The sequence below is a fragment of the Triticum aestivum genome, chromosome 5A (assembly GCF_018294505.1).
Source record: "Triticum aestivum cultivar Chinese Spring chromosome 5A, IWGSC CS RefSeq v2.1, whole genome shotgun sequence".
NCBI classification, from domain to species: Eukaryota; Viridiplantae; Streptophyta; class Magnoliopsida; order Poales; family Poaceae; genus Triticum; species Triticum aestivum.
The window spans coordinates 579,702,833-579,722,047 of NC_057806.1; the positions used below are offsets into that span (position 1 = coordinate 579,702,833).

General features: G+C 47.5%; 2 protein-coding genes and 1 long non-coding RNA gene across 6 annotated transcripts; 2 read left to right on the plus strand and 1 right to left on the minus strand.

Moving 5' to 3' along the window:
- Window positions 1–1,248: 1,248 nt before the first annotated feature.
- Window positions 1,249–3,272, plus strand: LOC123107797 (uncharacterized). Of its 4 annotated transcripts, none has more exons than XM_044529711.1 (4): window positions 1,249–1,496; window positions 1,581–1,918; window positions 2,423–2,663; window positions 2,776–3,272. In XM_044529711.1, the coding sequence occupies exons 1-4, from the start codon at window positions 1,275–1,277 to the stop codon at window positions 3,076–3,078; spliced, it is 1,104 nt and encodes a 367-aa protein (XP_044385646.1). In that variant the 5' UTR covers window positions 1,249–1,274; the 3' UTR covers window positions 3,079–3,272. The 4 variants fall into 4 exon arrangements, with proteins under 4 accessions (XP_044385646.1, XP_044385645.1, XP_044385649.1 ...); XM_044529710.1 differs by having other exon boundaries at window positions 1,255–1,496; window positions 1,589–1,918; XM_044529714.1 differs by having other exon boundaries at window positions 1,255–1,496; window positions 1,589–1,918; window positions 2,786–3,272.
- A 1,735-nt stretch (window positions 3,273–5,007) lies between these two features.
- On the plus strand, window positions 5,008–5,886 carry LOC123107798 (uncharacterized). The gene has a single exon (XM_044529715.1). The coding sequence runs from the start codon at window positions 5,143–5,145 to the stop codon at window positions 5,710–5,712; it is 570 nt and encodes a 189-aa protein (XP_044385650.1). The 5' UTR covers window positions 5,008–5,142; the 3' UTR covers window positions 5,713–5,886.
- Window positions 5,887–6,441: 555 nt separating this feature from the next.
- On the minus strand, window positions 6,442–10,400 carry LOC123107799 (uncharacterized). Its single transcript, XR_006451757.1, has 5 exons — window positions 10,160–10,400; window positions 8,783–8,926; window positions 8,592–8,680; window positions 7,622–7,680; window positions 6,442–6,778 (listed from the first exon to the last, which is right to left on the minus strand). It is a non-coding gene; the product is annotated as an uncharacterized lncRNA (long non-coding RNA).
- Window positions 10,401–19,215: the final 8,815 nt, after the last annotated feature.

A 19,215-nucleotide genomic window follows, 5' to 3' on the forward strand; every position in this document is an offset into this window, starting at 1 on the left:
TGCAAGAAAATTCTGTTAGTTAAATCTAAGGTATTTGGCACCAATAAACCAGGATAAAGGTTGTAATTTTTTCTTAAAATCCAACGGCGGAGCAAAGCATGCCCAACTCTTCTAGTACGTACTATATGATCAAATGGACATCAAACTCGCATAAAAACTATATGATGTTATGTAGACATATGCATATGTCTTTTCTATTTTTGTTTAATGAAAAATGGGACAATTGAAAATTTTGGGGAAGAAGTTTATGGGAAGTCACAGAAGTTTGCTCTTGGACAACTTCCCCTAGATTTTACGTGAAGCCCGAAAAACTGGTTTTACGAAAAGATTTTTAGGGGGCTGTTGGAGTTGCTCTAAAGCTCCCACCCGCACTAGTCAACTCTCGACATCGTCTCTGTCGTGAAGCCGGGTCGATCCGCGTCATCTCTATCTTCACCAAATCATTGTCCACGAAATCGAAAAGTGATGGTCCAAAAAATGTTTTCAGTTACCCGAGGAATTGCAAATAGGTCTAATTTTTATGTTACCGCCATGTGCACGAGATAAATATCGTCAAACTCTTTCAGAGATACTTCATTGGCAGTGGCGGAGCTTAGTGCAAGGCTGAGGGGGCATTGGCCCCCCAGCCTTAGGCAAATCAGTGAAGAAAATTTACTGTACGGGGATTAGAAAAGGAAAAGATCAATCTTTGTCCTCTTAGTTATTCATGTTTTGGCTTTTGTCCCCCCTGACAATCCTTTGGTACAAAAATTACAGTCCGCAATCGAAATCAACCCACTCGATCAATCCCAAGGGTAACCTGGCAGAAATGCTATGCAGATGAGAGCCATCCCTTTCCCAACCCTTGGAAAATTCGGCGTCTGAGGCAGTGATCGATTGGTCCGAGAAGAGAGCCAGTGGGTGGTCCAACGAGTCCAAGCGCCGACACAAGATCCAAGCGGGCGAGTAGTTCGCGGAGGGAGGATGCGTGCGCCGAGTACCCAAGGTGGTGACTGGTGGCGGGGCACAAGTCACCCCTCACCCAACCCAAGTGCACCGCACAGTGGCGCCCGCTGCCCTCCTTCCCTCCTGTGCAGATCCCCTATCCTGTCCCTCTGCACCCCGCGAACATGCGTGTGCTCCTCCGAGAGTGGACAGGCTGCACGCAGCGGCATCTGATCGCAAGTATCCAGCCGGTCGACTTGGCGAGGTGATCCGTGCGCTAAAGATTGTTGGAATGAGATAATGAGAGATACATCAGTCCATACTTCCGAATACCCGTGTCCAGGTCGCGCATGTGGGCTCGGCGGGGGTACACACCTGACGCAAAAGGGGACTTTTGCTCAGAGCGTGCAGTGCGGGCCCTTTTCTTTACCTCGCGGGGCCTGGTACTGTCGTACCAAGTTGGAGTTTGTCCTGCATATCGCACCGCTTCTCTTTTCCGATTTGGGGCTGGAGGTTCGTCTGGATCTGTCCATGGCGACTCCCACAGCGACGACACCGGCGTTGGCCTCTGGGTGAGTTAAACTCTCTTAAACTCCGGCCCTATCTTAGTTCTTGATCTATTTCATGGCTTACGAGTTTGCTCCCGGCGGAGTTAGTACTGCAGATCGATGGGGGCGGCAAGCGATTCCGTGGTGCGCGGCGTGCATTTCGTTTCCGGTCCCGCCGTGGCCGACTCTGCAGTAGGCGTAGAGTCGCGGGAGACACTACCGGTGTATGAGGTCCCGCCGGCTCGCGGCCTGGTTGGCGACCTGTCTGATGTCGAGCTGTCCGACGGGTCCTGCACGACGGGGGCGGCGCCGGCTGGCGGAGGTGTGGCGTCGGCAGGCGCCGGTGACGGGGCGCGCGCAGTCGACTCGCGCAGCGCAGTTCAGTCATTCAGCCCCAGTGCTCCGGCGGCGGCGAGCACCACTATCCGCGTTGGCTGGAAGCGCAGGTAGCCCCTCCAGACGAGCGCGTTTTTCTTTTTCTTTTTTGAATGGGTGCTTAGAGCTGATTATGAGCATTGCGGTTGCATCTTTTTCTTATGGATGTATTCCCTGATGGCAAATGCAAATTGGTTCCACAAACAATAGGAGTGGGTAATATGAGCAGCTAGGCATTACGTGCATATATATAAGGAGAGCGAGTAATCTCTGCCACACTACCAAAGTAGTTCTCGCTTGATTTATTTTCAGGGGAACCCCATGAATTGCTACAACTAAGTACTATTGCTCTTGCAGGAGTAGGATTCTCTGGACGATTTTTGGTACATGATGATTGTTGGGGCAGGGGGTTTTATGAAAATAAGTTTAAAAGTGCAAAAAGGAATTTAGATGTGGTATATTCACACTTTTTTCAGAGCAGGAGTGTGGTCACAAAAATTGTTTTTCTCCTTTTTATTCTGTTTTTCTGTGGTGGTTTGTTTTCATAATTGAGATGCTGTGCTATTTGACTGCAGGCCAAGGGTAGCCCGGGCACCAGATGAGAGGGCGGCTGTAGTTGGTCGTGTGCCGGCGCTTGAAGCTGCGATCCGAGGATTCGCTAGAGGGACTGATGTGGTTGTCAACCCGGCGATGGCAGAGGCGTATGAATTCTACAATTTGTATTCATGGGAGGTTGGCTTTGGGATTCGTTATGGCAAGAGCAGGCAGAATGTCAACGGGACCAAATGCATGCAGGAGATCGTGTGCGGCTGCGCTGTGAGTCCCTTTTTCTCTTTTTCAGTTTTGTGCTGGGTGCGATTGTGGGATTTTGTTATGTGTAAAGGAACTGAAGTTGTTGTCAAATTTTATGATTTGAAAACAAATGCTGGGTAAACCAGAGAGGGAGAACAGTTCATCGTTGAGGAGCGATTGCGCCGCCATGGTTCGTCTGCACCGGACAGATGATGGGGGGTGGTATGTCTTGGAAAATTGTGCTTCCCACAACCATGAACTGCTTAGGACTTGTGCTGAGAAGCTGCACTGGCCATCACACCGGCACATTGACACATACACCAAAGATCTTTGTGAAACGGCTGCGGGAGAACAATGTGAATCTATGGAAGGTTTACAGTATCTTTGGCAGCCTGTTTGGGCGAATGAAGAATGTACCGTTCACGAAGAGGTGCCTTAGAACTTTCTGTGGGAAGCTTAGTAGAGAACACGGGCCTCCATCCTGCTCCAGTTTTGAAGCTGAATGATGAACAAGAAGCACAAAAACAGCAACAAAAATGGGTTCATGTGATGGATGGTTGTACAAATTAGACTTACTCCTTGGTCCGGGCACTTGTAGAAATGAACGCCGTTACGCCGAGGTTCTGACACAAACCATCTAGTCTTCGTCCCGGTGCACCGGCGGCGGTGATGTCCGGAGACGCGGAGCAGAAAATGAGCTTTCGGACATCTCGGCGCGGCGGCGGCGGTGCATCAGTACAACGCGAGATGCTTGCGCGTATGAGAACGTGCAAAAGATCAGTACTGTCCGGCCGGGTGCACAATCCTTAAATACATTCAGGGCGAAAAGTGTTTACGTTATACAGTGTCTCAGTGCAACGGTAGTATTTCGTCCTCTCACCCTGCACACGTACGGCGCTCTGCAGCCGCGTGTCAGATTTCCTGTCAGTGGTACTTCAAATACGCGAAATACGCAACATATCACATGCCAGCGGGCCTCTATACTGCAAGTAGCACATTTGGCTGCTACTAATCGCGACGATGTGCCAGCCGTCGATGCGCTGCGTGCAGCTGCCGCTGCGTGCAGCGCTGCACTTCTCGTGCTCCTCCTCCCCTCTTCTCCGCCTCCTGTCCCACGATCCTTCTGCCTCCCCCTAACTCGCCGTTAGACTAATCCACGCTCGTGATGATGGCTTGTGCGAGGGATGTAGGAACGGATGGATCTCGATGGGATCCACCTCGCACAGTGCAGTGAACATCGCCCCAATGATGACCGGGCTTTGGTCCGCCCCGAATCTGATTGGGTGCCCTGCATGGATCCCTCCCTTGATGGCCCTGGCTAGGGCTAGCCCCCCCCCCCCCCCCCCCCCCCCCCTCCCAATCATACGGAGGACATCTGTTTTTTCCCAATTGTTTTTAAATGTTGGATGGCAGTCCTGTTCGTTGGGTGCGCGCTCTTGGCCCCTTGTAGGCTTTTGTTGCTGTTTCCTGCGCGCATTATTGTGGGGCTATGCCAAGCGTTTGGATCTGTGGTGGATGCCGGAGTTTGGCCGATGCTTGCTGCTGCTGACACTTCCGCGTGTATAGTTTAGTCTATGTCATGCATCTATCCCTGTATTGTTTTACGTCGAATCAACGGGTCACATAATTGGTGTTAAGCCACTGTGAGCCGAACCGTGTGGTGGCATTTGCACCACATGCTGGATATCGCAGTTTTGTCTCGTCGACGGAAATCGGGCTCGCTTGCTGACTCGAGTGATTTGAAATCTCGCTCACCAAACCTTGCCCTTAACTATCATTGTCCACTGGCTGCGTCACCGCTCGGCTCGCTGCCCCACCCGAGAGGATTACGATAATCACACGGGAAACCTGGAGCACGCATTCGGAAGGCCTTTGAAAATGATCTCCAGTCGACCCGAGCCAGAAAAAGATTCATTGGCTTTCAGCCAGGGGCATCACCCCTGGTAAGGTAACGTGATGGATATGAGGCCAGTAGGGGTAGGCCCAACAAACAGTGTAGTCAGTAGCCATGCACACTGCTGGCACGTTTTGACTTTGATGCCTCAGCTGTCCGCATCTTCAAACAGAGAATATGAACTGTATCGAACCGGTCTTTTCGTAAACGAACTGCATCGAAGAAAAGTATGAACTGCTGCAAAGTTGTCGATTTTGCATCGTTTTTCCATTTGGCAAACGATCTTGCATCTCAAATTGTGCGCGTAAGAAAGAAGAAGAACTAGCCAGCACCGCGCGGGAAAGTGGTTGCGCTCTTGCACATGGCGGATGCTCCACCGGCCCAACCGCACTGAGAACGCCGTGTGTTTCTACTTAATCGACGTCGCCCCTTTCGTCAATGGATTGGTTAACGTTTGACCCTATGCGTCATGGCAATGGATTAAGTACTAGGCGCAACCACTCTGTTGTAGCCAGAATGCTCACCGCGGTGACCACTACTCCTGCTGCATTTGGCTGTCCTAGGTAAGCAAAAAACCAGACCACGGCGCATAATGAGTCGGCCGTGATAATGCTGGGCAGGGTCATCTTCTGCGTGGTGATCGCCGCGGCCGTCCTCGCCGTCGTCCTGCTCGCCACCGTCTCCCCTCTCCCCCACCGGTCCACCGCGCGCCCCCGGGGCCTCCGCGATATCACGGTGTACATCCATCCGGCCGCGTCTGGTGCCGTGAGGCGGCAGCAAGGCGCGGCTCACGGAGACGAACGGGTGGCGAGCGCGCTGGTGTTCCGCCACCGGATGACGGCGGGGCCGGAGATCACGTCGGCGGCCGTCGGCGCGGCCTCGGGGTTCGTGCTCCCGGGCGAGCGCGGCTCGGCGATGTCGGCGTTCGACACGGTGCACCTGGCGTTGGACGCGCCCGGGCTGTCCGGCGGCCTCTGCGTGGAGGTGGCCAGGAGCAAGGAGGCGCCGCGGGAGGAGGCGCTCCGTGTGGTGGGCGGCACGGGCGCGTTCGCGTTCGCGCGCGGGCGCGGCGCCGTCCTGGGCCCGGAGCGGGGGAGGCGGCTGGACGACGGCGGCGCCACCGCGACGGCGTTGCGTCTTGAGCTGAGCCTGAGCGTCGCGTCCGCTGGCGCTGGGTAAACAACGACTGACAGCTGTGCGTGCGAGTCTACGAGATGAGAGCCGATTAGCGTTCCCTTTATTTTCCTTTTTTGCTGTTTTTGAGTTTGCGACATATATTCCCGAAACTGTAAGCCTGTAATGCTAATGCAGCTTTGGGTTGATTGCGTGAGAGTGATGCGCCAAACGTTGCCTAATCACCACTCCCTCTGTTCCAAATTACTCGTCATGGTTTTAGTTCAAATTTGAACTAAAACCTCGACGAGTAATTTGGAACGGAGTCAGTAGTTTTTTTTGGGACTGTCTATTCTACATCCGGATGAAATCTAATTCATTTTCGGTCATATTTTTCAGCCAACTAAAGGATGACAAGTGTCATATGTCTTGTGTCCCTGTTCCTTTGTTCTTTCTACCCCGCAAATTGCCTCTGCCCCGCAAATCACTTCTAAACAGGTCCATACACTAAACTATAAACGGTACACGCTCTGAGCAATTCAAACCCGTACAGAAAGCAGCTAAAAGGGTTAAAATCTAACAAAAGGTGGACTAAGCTAACTACAGGAGGATGAAAAGGACCAAAACTGATGGCATCTAACCACAAGCCGAATTACAGAAAAATTACAGTTGTTGCTGCTGTGAATCAACTATACAAAGGCCCAAAATTACACTAATAATTACGGTGTAAAAACCATGGAAATACACAGTAATTCCACTAAAAATGCCACTTGCAAATACAGAGCAAAAATCCACTAGAAGTACACTGTAAACCCACTAACATTTACAGTGTAAATTCCACTAACAAATACAGTGTAAATTTCACTGAAAATGCACAGTAATTACACTAAAAGTACACTGTAAATACCACTTAAAACACACAAAAGAATTACACTGCAATTCCACTGAGAAAGTGCTAAATGTACCCCAGAGAAGCGGCACCAGAGAGGGCGATTCCTCCATGATCTAGAGTTCTAGACACAAACATGGCTGGAGAAGCAAAAAATAAATCACAGGTAACACCCCCCCCCCCCCCCCCCGCGTCTCCTGTGCATTCATCACCTCCTGTCGTCTCTCTCCTGCGTGAACAAATCTGGAAGAAAGAACATACCTCTAGCTAGTGAATCATTACATAGGATAAGTTAAGCACAAAATCTACACAGATCGAAAATAAGAACATAATCACAGAAAAGCATGAAACAGGAGAAACCCTAGGAACAACTAGGATATGGTCGCATGAACTAGTTGTCTATGATCACAGGAAAACTGAAAACTACATGCCCAGGTCATAGATTTCTGGATTTGCAGAAATAAACACACTACAGGGATCAAAACATGCTCAGGAAGCTAGCAATTCCATTTTGGGAAAACTAGTTAAAAACATAAAAGGGGGAGGATTGCTCCAGTTGAGAGAAAATATGACTATTTTCACACCTTTTGGAAACTGAAAAACCAAACACTGTTAAGACACTTTAATCTACTTGTTTTAGACACTTTCTACCTGTTCTTAAATAGTTGTGATTGAAGGACTGAATTTAAGTAACTTTAGAAGTGTAAACTACTATGATCGGATGCTTGCTTACACTGAATATTGACATGCATTAACATGAGCACTAAAAATTGAAATTAACAGGAAAAAGGACAAACACAATCAGGCTAAAAACATTCACACTAGAAGGCACTCACACAAGTAGCAACAAACAAAAAGAATCTATAAAAATGATTACATATTTACAGTTCAGAACTAAAAGGAGAAATTTGTGACTGTTAGATCAAATTACTGGGACCTTCTCTGCAAAATTACTCTGCACTTATTTACAGTTCAAAACTGAATACTTGTTTGCATTAATAGATAATTTACTCAAAATATTGAGTGCAGGTGCCTACAATCAAACCAAATGCAATGAAATCCAGCATCAAAGGACATGCGATGTACCTCAATGAAGATGAAGTTGATTTCCTTAACATATGGCTTTCTAGTAGCAGAAAACAATCCTGAAAACAAAAAATGTTATCAAAAACATGCTTTCTTTAACTAGAGTCTTGACAAATAACAGAGTGGATCATACTCTTTTACTGAGCTACTTCAGGTGGTTCATACCGCTTTTAAACGGACCCACACCAAGATGTTATTGGATCCACACCCCAACCCTTTTCAACCCACACAGGCAAAGCAGCGAGAAAGGAGAAAAAGAACCCAGGCAATACTTTCCCATCTCTAATCTACTAACCACACACAATTAAAATGAAAATGACAAAAACCACTAAAATTACACTATAAAATCAACTAAAATTACACTAAGATTTACACTTTAAATACCGCTGTAAATCTAGTTTGAATCCACTGTAAAATCTACTACACTAAGAAAAACACTAAAGATACGGTAGGAATTACAGTGTAAATCCAGTAGGAATTACAATATAAATCTACCTAGAATTACAGTCCTGGAATTACATTGTAAATATAGTAGGAATTACAGTGTAAATCCAGTAGGAATTACAGTGTAAATACCTAGATCTACACTGTAAAATCGACCTAGAATTATAGTGTAAATATAGTAGGAATTACAGTGTAAATTCACTTAGAATTTCACTGTAAATCTACCTAGAATTACACTATAAGAATTGCAGTTTTGAACAAGCCAACAAAAATGAACACTAACCAACAGTAAGGAAGTGCTAAAATTACTGTGTAAACTACTTTGTAATTTAGTGTGTGAACCCGCTAAGAATTACTATGTAAGACCAATTAACATACAGTGTAATTCCACTGGGCATTACAGAGCAAAATCAACAAATAATTACACTACAACCCATCAGGGACTACAGTCAAAAAACTGGAAGAGGACATGACCAGAAATAAATCCACTTCATCATAGCAGCACATGCCCTGAGCGGGTACATACCCCATCTTTATCAGAGCCAGACTAGAAAAAAGCAGCTAAAAAGCATAGCCTAAGACTTTCTCGAAATCATGATCATCCATTTGACGTTCCTGCAGTTAACAGATGAAACAAATGAATGAACTAGAAAACCGGAACAAATAAGCTACCAAACAAGAAATAAAAGAAATAAAAAATCAAATTAGAAATATAACCTCCGAATCTTGAAAAGGATCATCCTCAGCAAAATCATTGGGGACAAAAGGATCCCCATCTGAATCATCACAATCTTGAACACAAGCAACAGAAGTGCCCTTACCAAAAGCCTTCATGAGTCTCCCCATACTTTAATCTATAACCTAAATATGTACAAACACAAAGAAAAGGACAAAATGTCTGAGATGAAATGGCAAAAGGGATAAAACATAACAAAAATATAAAGAAGAAATGCATTGATAGCATTTACAATCTACATCTCTTTTATTTCACTACATAACCCACTAGTGAAGAAATCACATGCGAATTACAATGGAAACCAACTGAGAATTACATTGTAAATACATTGTAATCACCCACTAAGAAAATACACTGGAATTCCGATGAAGATTACAGTGTACATCCGAATATAATTATACTCTAAATCCTCAAGAAAATACACTGGAATCAGATGCATCGCAAGAACATACAAACTAGCGGTGCATCACAAGAACAGTCACAATTCCTCTGCTACTCAATTAAAGTGTAAATTACACTGAATTTACACAGTAAAACCAGCTATGAATTACACTGTAAATTTGCTGACAAATACACAGTAAATCCAAAACGCAATTCCACTATAAAAATTCAAGTGAATTACACTGTAATTCCACTAGCGAATACAGTGCAAATTCATGGCAATTACACTGTAAATCAGCTATCAAATTACACTGTACATCACTGACAAATACACTGTAATTCCACTAACAAATACAGTGCAACCCCACTGACAAAAATACACTGCAATTAGGATATATACACTATTATTCCACTAGCAAATATAGTGCAAATACACTGAAATTACACTGTAAAATAACCGGGGATTACACTACAAATTGCTTTGGATTTACACTACAAATATACTACCTATCCACAAGAAAATTACACTGGAAATCCAGTACGGATTACAGTGAAAATCAATGAAAATCCAGTATGAATTACACTGAAAATCACTCTAAAAAACAATGGGGATTGCACTGTAAATCCAAAATAGAAATTACAGAGTAAACCACATACCCACTAAACGATACCAGTGAAGAGAAATGGTCTAGGGATTAAAGGCCAGGGAACAGAATACATCCGTTCGAATTGACTGAATACATCAGAGTACTACAACTAAGCAAGCCAGCCTCACATGAACAACTCGAACTCCAACATCCAATCAATTATAGATCAGCACATCGAACTGACACACATCCCAGCTACGGCAGCTACCGCGCTTAGCAGAACAATCAAACGCATCCCAGAAACAGTGCAACCTAAACAAATCTACACGGAAAAAAGCTGCGGGGGATGGATACAATCATCAAATCTGACAGACAAAACCAACTCCCTACCTAACAGATCACAAGAACAACAAAAAGGGAGGGGGGGGGGACTGAATCCGACGAACAAAATCGCCAGCGACGGAAATGGGGACGGATCGGTGCGGGGCCGAGAGATGCCGCAGATCCCGCCGGCAGGAACAGAAGGGAGGCGGAGGAAGCGGGGCAGCACGAGGGAGAGCGCGGACGAGTCACCACCAAAACACTGGATTGAGCGGTGAGGCGGAGCTCCAAATCGCCATGGCTATCTCTCTCTCGCTCGACTCTGTTCGGGGTTGCGTGTTCGGCTGGGAGGAGGGCGACAATGTCAACCACACAGACACGCGGGTTGCGATGGAAAAAATAACGGGTGAACCACACGGACCCGATAAGAGAAACGAAACAAATAACGGGTCACACACGAATCTCCACGCACAGATCTTAGGGCATAGAAAACGGATGAAGGCGAATTGTTTTCATCCGCATGTAAATTAGCAGATCCGTTTTTTTAATGTTTTCTTCACCTCTTGCATAACGTGGTGTGGCAACTTCATTTGTCCAAGTTCGTACGTCTTGTGCTGATCGGAAAATAAAAACAAGAATGTATAACTGTTACACATTTTTTTGGGGGATCAGGTGTGTTCTTAGTGTTAGCCAGTCAAACTCCTCTCTCCATCCTCTTCTCTACATGCACGACTGCATGATCCCACGATCTCATGCACGTCGCCACCCACGGCGCTCCGTGACCCTGTTGTAACATGTACACTTGTATATAATGAGAGCTACGCCATTGGCAGCACCTAAGATGCGATTGCCCATTCATTCTCCCTCTCACATGGTATGAGACGCTGGGTCTCTCCCTCGCCTGTAAACCTCCATCGCTCCCTCTCTCGCCGGCGCATGGCGACGCCGCCGCCCCCTCCACCACCTCCTCTCTCACCCCCTCCCTTCTCCAACCACGGCCTCAGCGGCTTCGCCGCGACACCGCCGCGCACCCGTGCGCCCGTCCTCACTCCCCTCACGCCTGCCGCATTTGGGCAGGGTGCTATGTTCGTCCCCGATCCCACTGCCTCCTCCTCTACAGCCGCCCCCCATCCCACTCATTTGGCGCTGTCTTCATCAACAACCACGTCCCCATCTGCTCTCTCTCAACCCCCTCCCCCCAATTTCTCCCACTGGCGCACTCTCTTCGAGGCCACCTTCCAGAAACATGGCGTCACCGACCACATCTCCGGTTCACCTCGGGCCGGAGACCCGCTCTGGATCCAAGATGACCCTCATATCGTGTCTTGGCTCTACAACCGCGTCTCCCCGGAGGTCTTCGGCCTCATCCATCAGCGCGGCGCCACTGCCGCCGCTGTCTGGGAGGCGATATGCAACCTCTTTTTGGAGAACGCCGAGCATCAGGTGGTGTTCCTCTCCATCGAATTTTGCCGCATCGACCAGGGGGCTTCCTCCATCCTCTCCTACTTCGCGCGTCTCAAGGACTGCGCCGACCGCCTCGCCGAGCTCGGCGCCACCATCCAGGATCGCGATCAGGTTCTGAACATGTTCCGTGGCCTTCACCCCCGGTTTCGCTATGCTGTCCCAATCATGACGATGCAGACTTTGTTCCCCTCGCTTCTCCGCTGCCGGGCGTTTCTTCTCCTTGAGGAGAGTCGTCTCGCCGCGGACACCACCATCGAAACTGCTCTCCACGCCGCCCGCGCTCCCAACTCCACCACCAGCTCTGGAGGCGGTGGCGGCGGCGGGCAAGGGCACTCCGCTGGAGGCGGTGGACAGGGCAGCTCCAACCGCGGTGAGGGGCAAGGCGTAGGGCGCCACGGAGGTCGCCGCGGCGGAGGCAACGGCTCCGGCGGGGGCCACGGTTCCGGCTACGGTGGGGGCGGGCACCAGACGCGCCCCGCTGCGCCATCCTCCGCTCCCTGGACCGGCATGGTACATGCCTGGCCCATGCCGTGGCGTCCCCACGCACCAGGCGCCGGCATCCTCGGGCCTCGTCCACACGGCGGCGCTCCATTCGCTGGCACGGCCACACACCAGCATGTCATCCCCGGTGTGCCTCCCAACGCACCCGTGGCGAATTGGCAGCCCGGTGTGGTGCCCGCTCATCCTTTGTACGCCGCTCCGCCTGGCGGTGGCTACACTCCTCCGGCTCCGGCATGGGACCAGAGCGCGCTCGTGCACGCGCTCAACGCCATGACGATGCAGCAGCAGCAAACCGCGCCTCCCACCGCCGACTGGTACTTCGATACGGGAGCCACCTCCCACATGGCCTCATCATCCGGTATGCTTTCCTCCTCCACCCCTTATACTTCCTCTCGCATAGTGGTCGGCGACGGTTCCTCGCTTGTAGTCACGCACACCGGCCAACACCACATACCCACCACCACCCAACCCATCGTCCTCAACGACGTTCTCGTTTCCCCCACCTCATTCGTAACCTCATCTCTGTTAAGAAGCTAGCTCGCGAAAATCCTCTTAATGTGGAATTTGATGATCTTGGCTTTTCTATAAAGGATCGAAGAACGAAGAAGGTGATCCTCCGGTGTAACTCTGCCGATGATGAGCTCTACCCCACAACCAGCTCGTCTCCTCATCGTGCGCACCACGCCCTCACTGCCGTGTCCAAGGATGTTTGGCACCAACGCCTTGGTTACCTCGGCGCCGACTCCCTCCACCACACCCTTCGTCAGTTTGCTCTTGATCACACGAGCACCTCGTCGGCTGTCTGTCATGCCTGTCAATTAGGAAAGAGCACTAGGCTCCCATTTGCTTTATCTGAACATGTCTCGTATTTTCCTTTTCAACTTGTGCATTGTGATGTATGGACCTCACCTACGATAAGTGTTTCTGGATGTCAATACTATCTCCTTGTGCTCGACGACTATAGGCACTTTGCTTGGACTTTCCCTCTTCGACACAAGTCTGACATTTTCCCCACTCTACGCGCCTTTCTCCAGTTCACGCGCACCCAGTTCAACCTGCCCATGCTCACCATCCAGACAGACAATGGCAAGGAATTCGACAACTCCGCCGCCCGCGCTCTCCTATCCTCACTCGGCACCGTCCTACGCTTGTCCTGCCCGTCCACCTCTCCCCAGAACGGCCGTGCTGAGCGTGCACTCCGTACTCTCAACGACATCACTCGCTCGCTATTAGTGCACGCACACATGCCGTACGCATACTGGGCAGAAGCGCTTCAGACAGCCACATTCCTCCTTAACCGATGGCCGTGCCGCCCCCGACACAACCATACACCCTTCTTCCTCCTTCACGGCACATACCCAGACTACTCTCCACTCCGTGTCTTCGAGTGCTTATGCTACCCCAACCTCACAGCCACCACGGCACACAAACTGGCGCCGCGCTCTGCCCCTTGCATCTTCCTCGGCTACTCATCCGACCACCAGGGCTATCGCTGTCTCAACCGTGCCACCGGTCGCGTGATCACCTCGCGTCACGTCATTTTTGACGAGTCCGTCTACCTGTTGGGGAACGTAGTAATTTCAAAAAAATTCCTACGCACACTCAAGATCATGGTGATATATAGCAATGAGAGGGGAGAGTGTTGTCTACGTACCCTCGTAGACCGGAAGCGGAAGCGTTATGATAACGCAGTTGATGTAGTCGTACGTCTTCACGGCCCGACCGATCAAGCACCAAAACTACGGCACCTCCGAGTTCTAGCACACGTTCAGCTCGATGACGATCCCCGGACTTCGATCCAGCAAAGTGTCGGGGAAGAGTTCCGTCAGCACGACGGCGTGGTGGCGATCTTGATGTTCTACCGTCGCAGGGCTTCGCTTAAGCACCGCTACAATATTATCGAGGAGTATGGTGGAGGGGGGCACCGCACACGGCTAAGAAAACGATCACGAGGATCAACTTGTGTGTCTAGAGGTGCCCCCTGCCCCCGTATATAAAGGAGCAAGGGGGGGGTGCGGCCGGCCCTAGGAGGATGCGCGCAGGGGGAGTCCTACTCCTACCGGGAGAAGGACTCCCCCCTTTCCCTAGTTGGATTAGGACTTGGGGGGAAGGAGGAGAGGGGGAAAGGAAAGGGGGGGCGCCGCCCCCCCTCCTTGTCCAATTCGGACTTGGGAGGGGGGGAGGGGCGCGCGGCAGCCCCTAGGCCTCCTCTCCTCTTCCTCCACTAGGCCCATTAAGGCCCATTAGGTTACCGGGGGGTTCCGGTAACCTCCCGGTACTCCGGTAAAATGCCGATTTCACCCGGAACACTTCTGATGTCCAAACATAGGCTTCCAGTATATCAATATTCATGTCTCGACCATTTCGAGACTCCTCGTCATGTCCGTGATCACATCCGGGACTCCGAACAAACTTTGTTACATCAAAATATATAAACTCATAATGAAACTATCATCGTAACGTTAAGCGTGCGGACCCTATGGGTTCGAGAACAATGTAGACATGACCGAGACACGTCTTCGGTCAATAACCAATAGCGGAACCTAGATGCTCATATTGGCTCCTACATATTCTACGAAGATCTTTTATCGGTCAGACCGCATAACGACATACGTTGTTCCCTTTGTCATCGGTATGTTACTTGCCCGAAATTCGATCATCGGTATCTTAATACCTAGTTCAATCTCGTTACCGGCAAGTCTCTTTACTCGTTCCGTAATACATCATCTCACAACTAACTCATTAGTTGCAATGCTTGCAAGGCTTATGTGATGTGCATTACCGAGAGGGCCCAGAGATACCTCTCCGACAATCGGAGTGACAAATCCTAATCTCGAAATACGTCAACCCAACATGTACCTTTGGAGACACCTGTAGAGCTCCTTTATAATCACCCAGTTACGTTGTGACGTTTGGTAGCACACAAAGTGTTCCTCCGACAAACGGGAGTTGCATAATATCATAGTCATAGGAACATGTATAAGTCATGAAGAAAGCAATAGCAACATACTAAACGATCGGGTGCTAAGCTAATGGAATGGGTCATGTCAATCACATCATTCTCCTAATGATGTGATCCCGTTAATCAAATGACAACACATGTCTATGGTTAGGAAACATAACCATCTTCGATTAACGAGCTAGTCAAGTAGAGGCATACTAGTGACGTTTAGTTTGTCTATGTATTCACACAAGTATTATGTTTCCGGTTAATACAATTTTAGCATGAATAATAAACATTTATCATGATATAAGGAAATAAATAATAACTTTAATGTTGCCTCTAGGGCATATTTCCTTCAGTCTCCCACTTGCACTAGAGTCAATAATCTAGATTACACAGTAATGATTCTAACACCCATGGAGCTTTGGTGCTGATCATGTTTTGCTCATGGAAGAGGCTTAGTCAACGGATCTGCTACATTCAGATCCGTATGTATCTTGCAAATCTCTATGTCTCCCACCTGGACTAGATCCCGGATGGAATTGAAGCATCTCTTGATGTGCTTGGTTCTCTTGTGAAATCTGGATTCCTTTGCCAAGGCAATTGCACCAGTATTGTCACAAAAGATTTTTATTGGACCCAATGCACTAGGTATGACACCTAGATCGGATATGAACTCCTTCATCCAGACTCCTTCGTTTTCTGCTTCCGAAGCAGCTATGTACTCCGCTTCACATGTAGATCCCGCCACAACGCTTTGTTTAGAACTGCACCAACTGACAGCTCCACTGTTTAATGTAAACACGTATCCGGTTTGCGATTTAGAATCGTCCGGATCAGTGTCAAAGCTTGCATCGACGTAACCATTTATGATGAGCTCTTTGTCACCTCCATATACGAGAAACATATCTTTAGTCCTTTTCAGGTATTTCAGGATGTTCTTGACCGCTGTCCAATGATCCACTCCTGGATTACTTTGGTACCTCCCTGCTAGACTTATAGCAAGACATACATCAGGTCTGGTACACAACATTGCATACATGATAGAGCCTATGGCTGAAGCATAGGGAACATCTTTCATTTTCTCTCTATCTTCTGCAGTGGTCGGGCATTGAGTTTTACTCAATTTCACACCTTGTAACACAGGCAAGAATCCTTTCTTTGCTTGATCCATTTTGAACTTCTTCAAAATTTTGTCAAGGTATGTGCTTTGTGAAAGTCCAATTAAGCGTCTTGATTTATCTCTATAGATCTTAATGCCCAATATGTAAGCAGCTTCACCGAGGTCTTTCATTGAAAAACTCTTATTCAAGTATCCGTTTATGCTCTCCAGAAATTCTATATCATTTCCGATTAGTAATATGTTATCTACATATAATATCAGAAATGCTACAGAGCTCCCACTCACCTTTTTGTAAATACAGGCTTCTCCAAAAGTCTGTACAAAACCAAATGCTTTGATCACACTATCAAAGCGTTTATTCCAACTCCGAGAGGTTTGCACCAGTCCATAAATGGATCGCTGGAGCTTGCACACTTTGTTAGCTCCCTTTGGATCGACAAAACCTTCCGGCTGCATCATATACAACTCTTCTTCCAGAAATCCATTCAGGAATGCAGTTTTGACATCCATCTGCCAAATTTCATAATCATAAAATGCAGCAATTGCTAACATGATTTGGACAGACTTAAGCATCGCTACGGGTGAGAAGGTCTCATCGTAGTCAATCCCTTGAACTTGTCGAAAACCTTTTGCGACAAGTCGAGCTTTGTAGACAGTAACATTACCGTCAGCGTCAGTCTTCTTCTTGAAGATCCATTTATTCTCAATTGCTTGCCGATCTTTGGGCAAGTCAACCAAAGTCCATACTTTGTTCTCATACATGGATCCCATCTCAGATTTCATGGCTTCAAGCCATTTTGCGGAATCTGGGCTCACCATCGCTTCTCCATAGTTCGTAGGTTCATCATGATCTAGTAGCATGACTTCCAGAACAGGATTACCGTACAACTCTGGTGCGGATCTTACTCTGGTTGATCTACGAGGTTCAGTAGTATCTTGTTCTGAAGTTTCATGATCATCATCATTAGCTTCCTCACTAATTGGTGTAGGTGTCACAGAAACCGGTTTCTGTGATGTACTACTTTCCAATAAGGGAGCAGGTACAGTTACCTCATCAAGTTCTACTTTGCTCCCACTCACTTCTTTCAAGAGAAACTCCTTCTCTAGAAAGTTTCCGAATTTAGCAATAAAAGTCTTGCCTTCGGATTTGTGATAGAAGGTGTATCCAATAGTTTCCTTTGGATATCCTATGAAGACACATTTCTCCGATTTGGGTTCGAGCTTATCAGGTTGAAGCTTTTTCACATAAGCATCGCATCCCCAAACTTTCAGAAACGACAACTTTGGTTTCTTGCCAAACCATAGTTCATAAGGCGTCGTCTCAATGGATTTTGATGGTGCCCTATTTAACGTGAATGTGGCCGTCTCTAAAGCATAACCCCAAAATGATAGCGGTAAATCAGTAAGAGACGTCATAGATCGTACCATATCTAGTAAAGTACGATTACGACGTTCGGACACACCATTACGCTGTGGTGTTCCGGGTGGCGTGAGTTGCGAAACTATTCCGCATTGTTTCAAATGTACACCAAACTCGTAACTCAAATATTCTCCTCCACGATCAGATCGTAGGAATTTTATTTTCTTGTTACGATGATTTTCAACTTCACTATGAAATTCTTTGAACTTTTCAAATGTTTCAGACTTATGTTTCATTAAGTAGATATACCCATATCTGCTTAAGTCATCTGTGAAGGTGAGAAAATAATGATATCCGCCACGAGCCTCAACATTCATCAGACCACATACATCTATATGTATGATTTCTAACAAATCTGTTGCTCTCTCCATAGTACCGGAGAACGGTGTTTTGGTCATCTTGCCCATAAGACACGGTTCGCAAGTACCAAGTGATTCATAATCAAGTGGTTCCAAAAGTCCATCAGTATGGAGTTTCTTCATGCGCTTTACACCGATATGACCTAAACGGCAGTGCCACAAATAAGTTGCACTATCATTATCAACTCTGCATCTTTTGGCTTCAACATTATGAATATGTGTGTCACTACTATCGAGATTTAATAAGAATAGACCATTATTCAAGGGTGCATGACCATAAAAGATATTACTCATATAAATAGAACAATCATTATTCTCTGATTTAAATGAATAACCGTCTCGCATTAAACAAGATCCACATATAATGTTCATGCTCAACGCTGGCACCAAATAACAATTATTTAGGTCTAATACTAATCTCGAAGGTAGATGTAGAGGTAGCGTGCCGACTGCGATCACATCGACTTTGGAACCATTTCCCACGCGCATCGTCACCTCATCCTTAGCCAATCTTCGCTTAATCCATAGTCCCTGTTTCGAGTTGCAAATATTAGCAACAGAACCAGTATCAAATACCCAGGTGCTACTGCGAGCATTAGTAAGGTACACGTCACTAACATGTATATCATATATACCTTTGTTCACCTTGCCATCCTTCTTATCCGCCAAATACTTGGGGCAGTTCCGCTTCCAGTGACCAGTCTGCTTGTAGTAGAAGCACTCAGTTTCAGGCTTAGGTCCAGATTTGGGTTTCTTCTCCTGAGCAGCAACTTGCTTGCTGTTCTTTTTGAAGTTCCCCTTCTTCTTCCCTTTGCCCTTTTTCTTGAAACTAGTGGTCTTGTTGACCATCAACACTTGATGCTCCTTCTTGATTTCTACCTCCGCAGCTTTCAGCATTGCGAAGAGCTCGGGAATTGTCTTATTCATCCCTTGCATATTATAGTTCATCACGAAGCTCTTGTAGCTAGGTGGAAGTGATTGGAGAATTCTGTCAATGACGCAATCATCTGGAATATTAACTCCCAATTGAATCAAGTGATTATTATGCCCAGACATTTTGAGTATATGCTCACTGACAGAACTGTTCTCCTCCATCTTGCAGCTATAGAACTTATTGGAGACTTCATATCTCTCAATCTGGGCATTTGCTTGAAATATTAACTCATCTCATATGCTCCATGACGTTCAAAAAGTTGTTGAAGTCCCGATTCTAAGCCGTAAAGCATGGCACACTGAACTATCGAGTAGTCATCAGCTTTGCTTTGCCAGACGTTCATAACATCTGGTGTTGCTCCAGCAGCAGGCCTGGCACCC

Bases quoted from the DNA above. Each gene is read 5' to 3' on its own strand.
- LOC123107798 (XM_044529715.1), top strand. From the start codon at position 5,143: ATGCTGGGCAGGGTCATCTTCTGCGTGGTGATCGCCGCGGCCGTCCTC.
- LOC123107797 (XM_044529711.1), top strand. From the start codon at position 1,275: ATGTGGGCTCGGCGGGGGTACACACCTGACGCAAAAGGGGACTTTTGC. The intron at 1,497-1,580 runs GTGAGTTAAACT...CGGCGGAGTTAG, and splicing joins ACACCGGCGTTGGCCTCTGG to TACTGCAGATCGATGGGGGC. The intron at 2,664-2,775 runs GTGAGTCCCTTT...AAACAAATGCTG, and splicing joins AGATCGTGTGCGGCTGCGCT to GGTAAACCAGAGAGGGAGAA.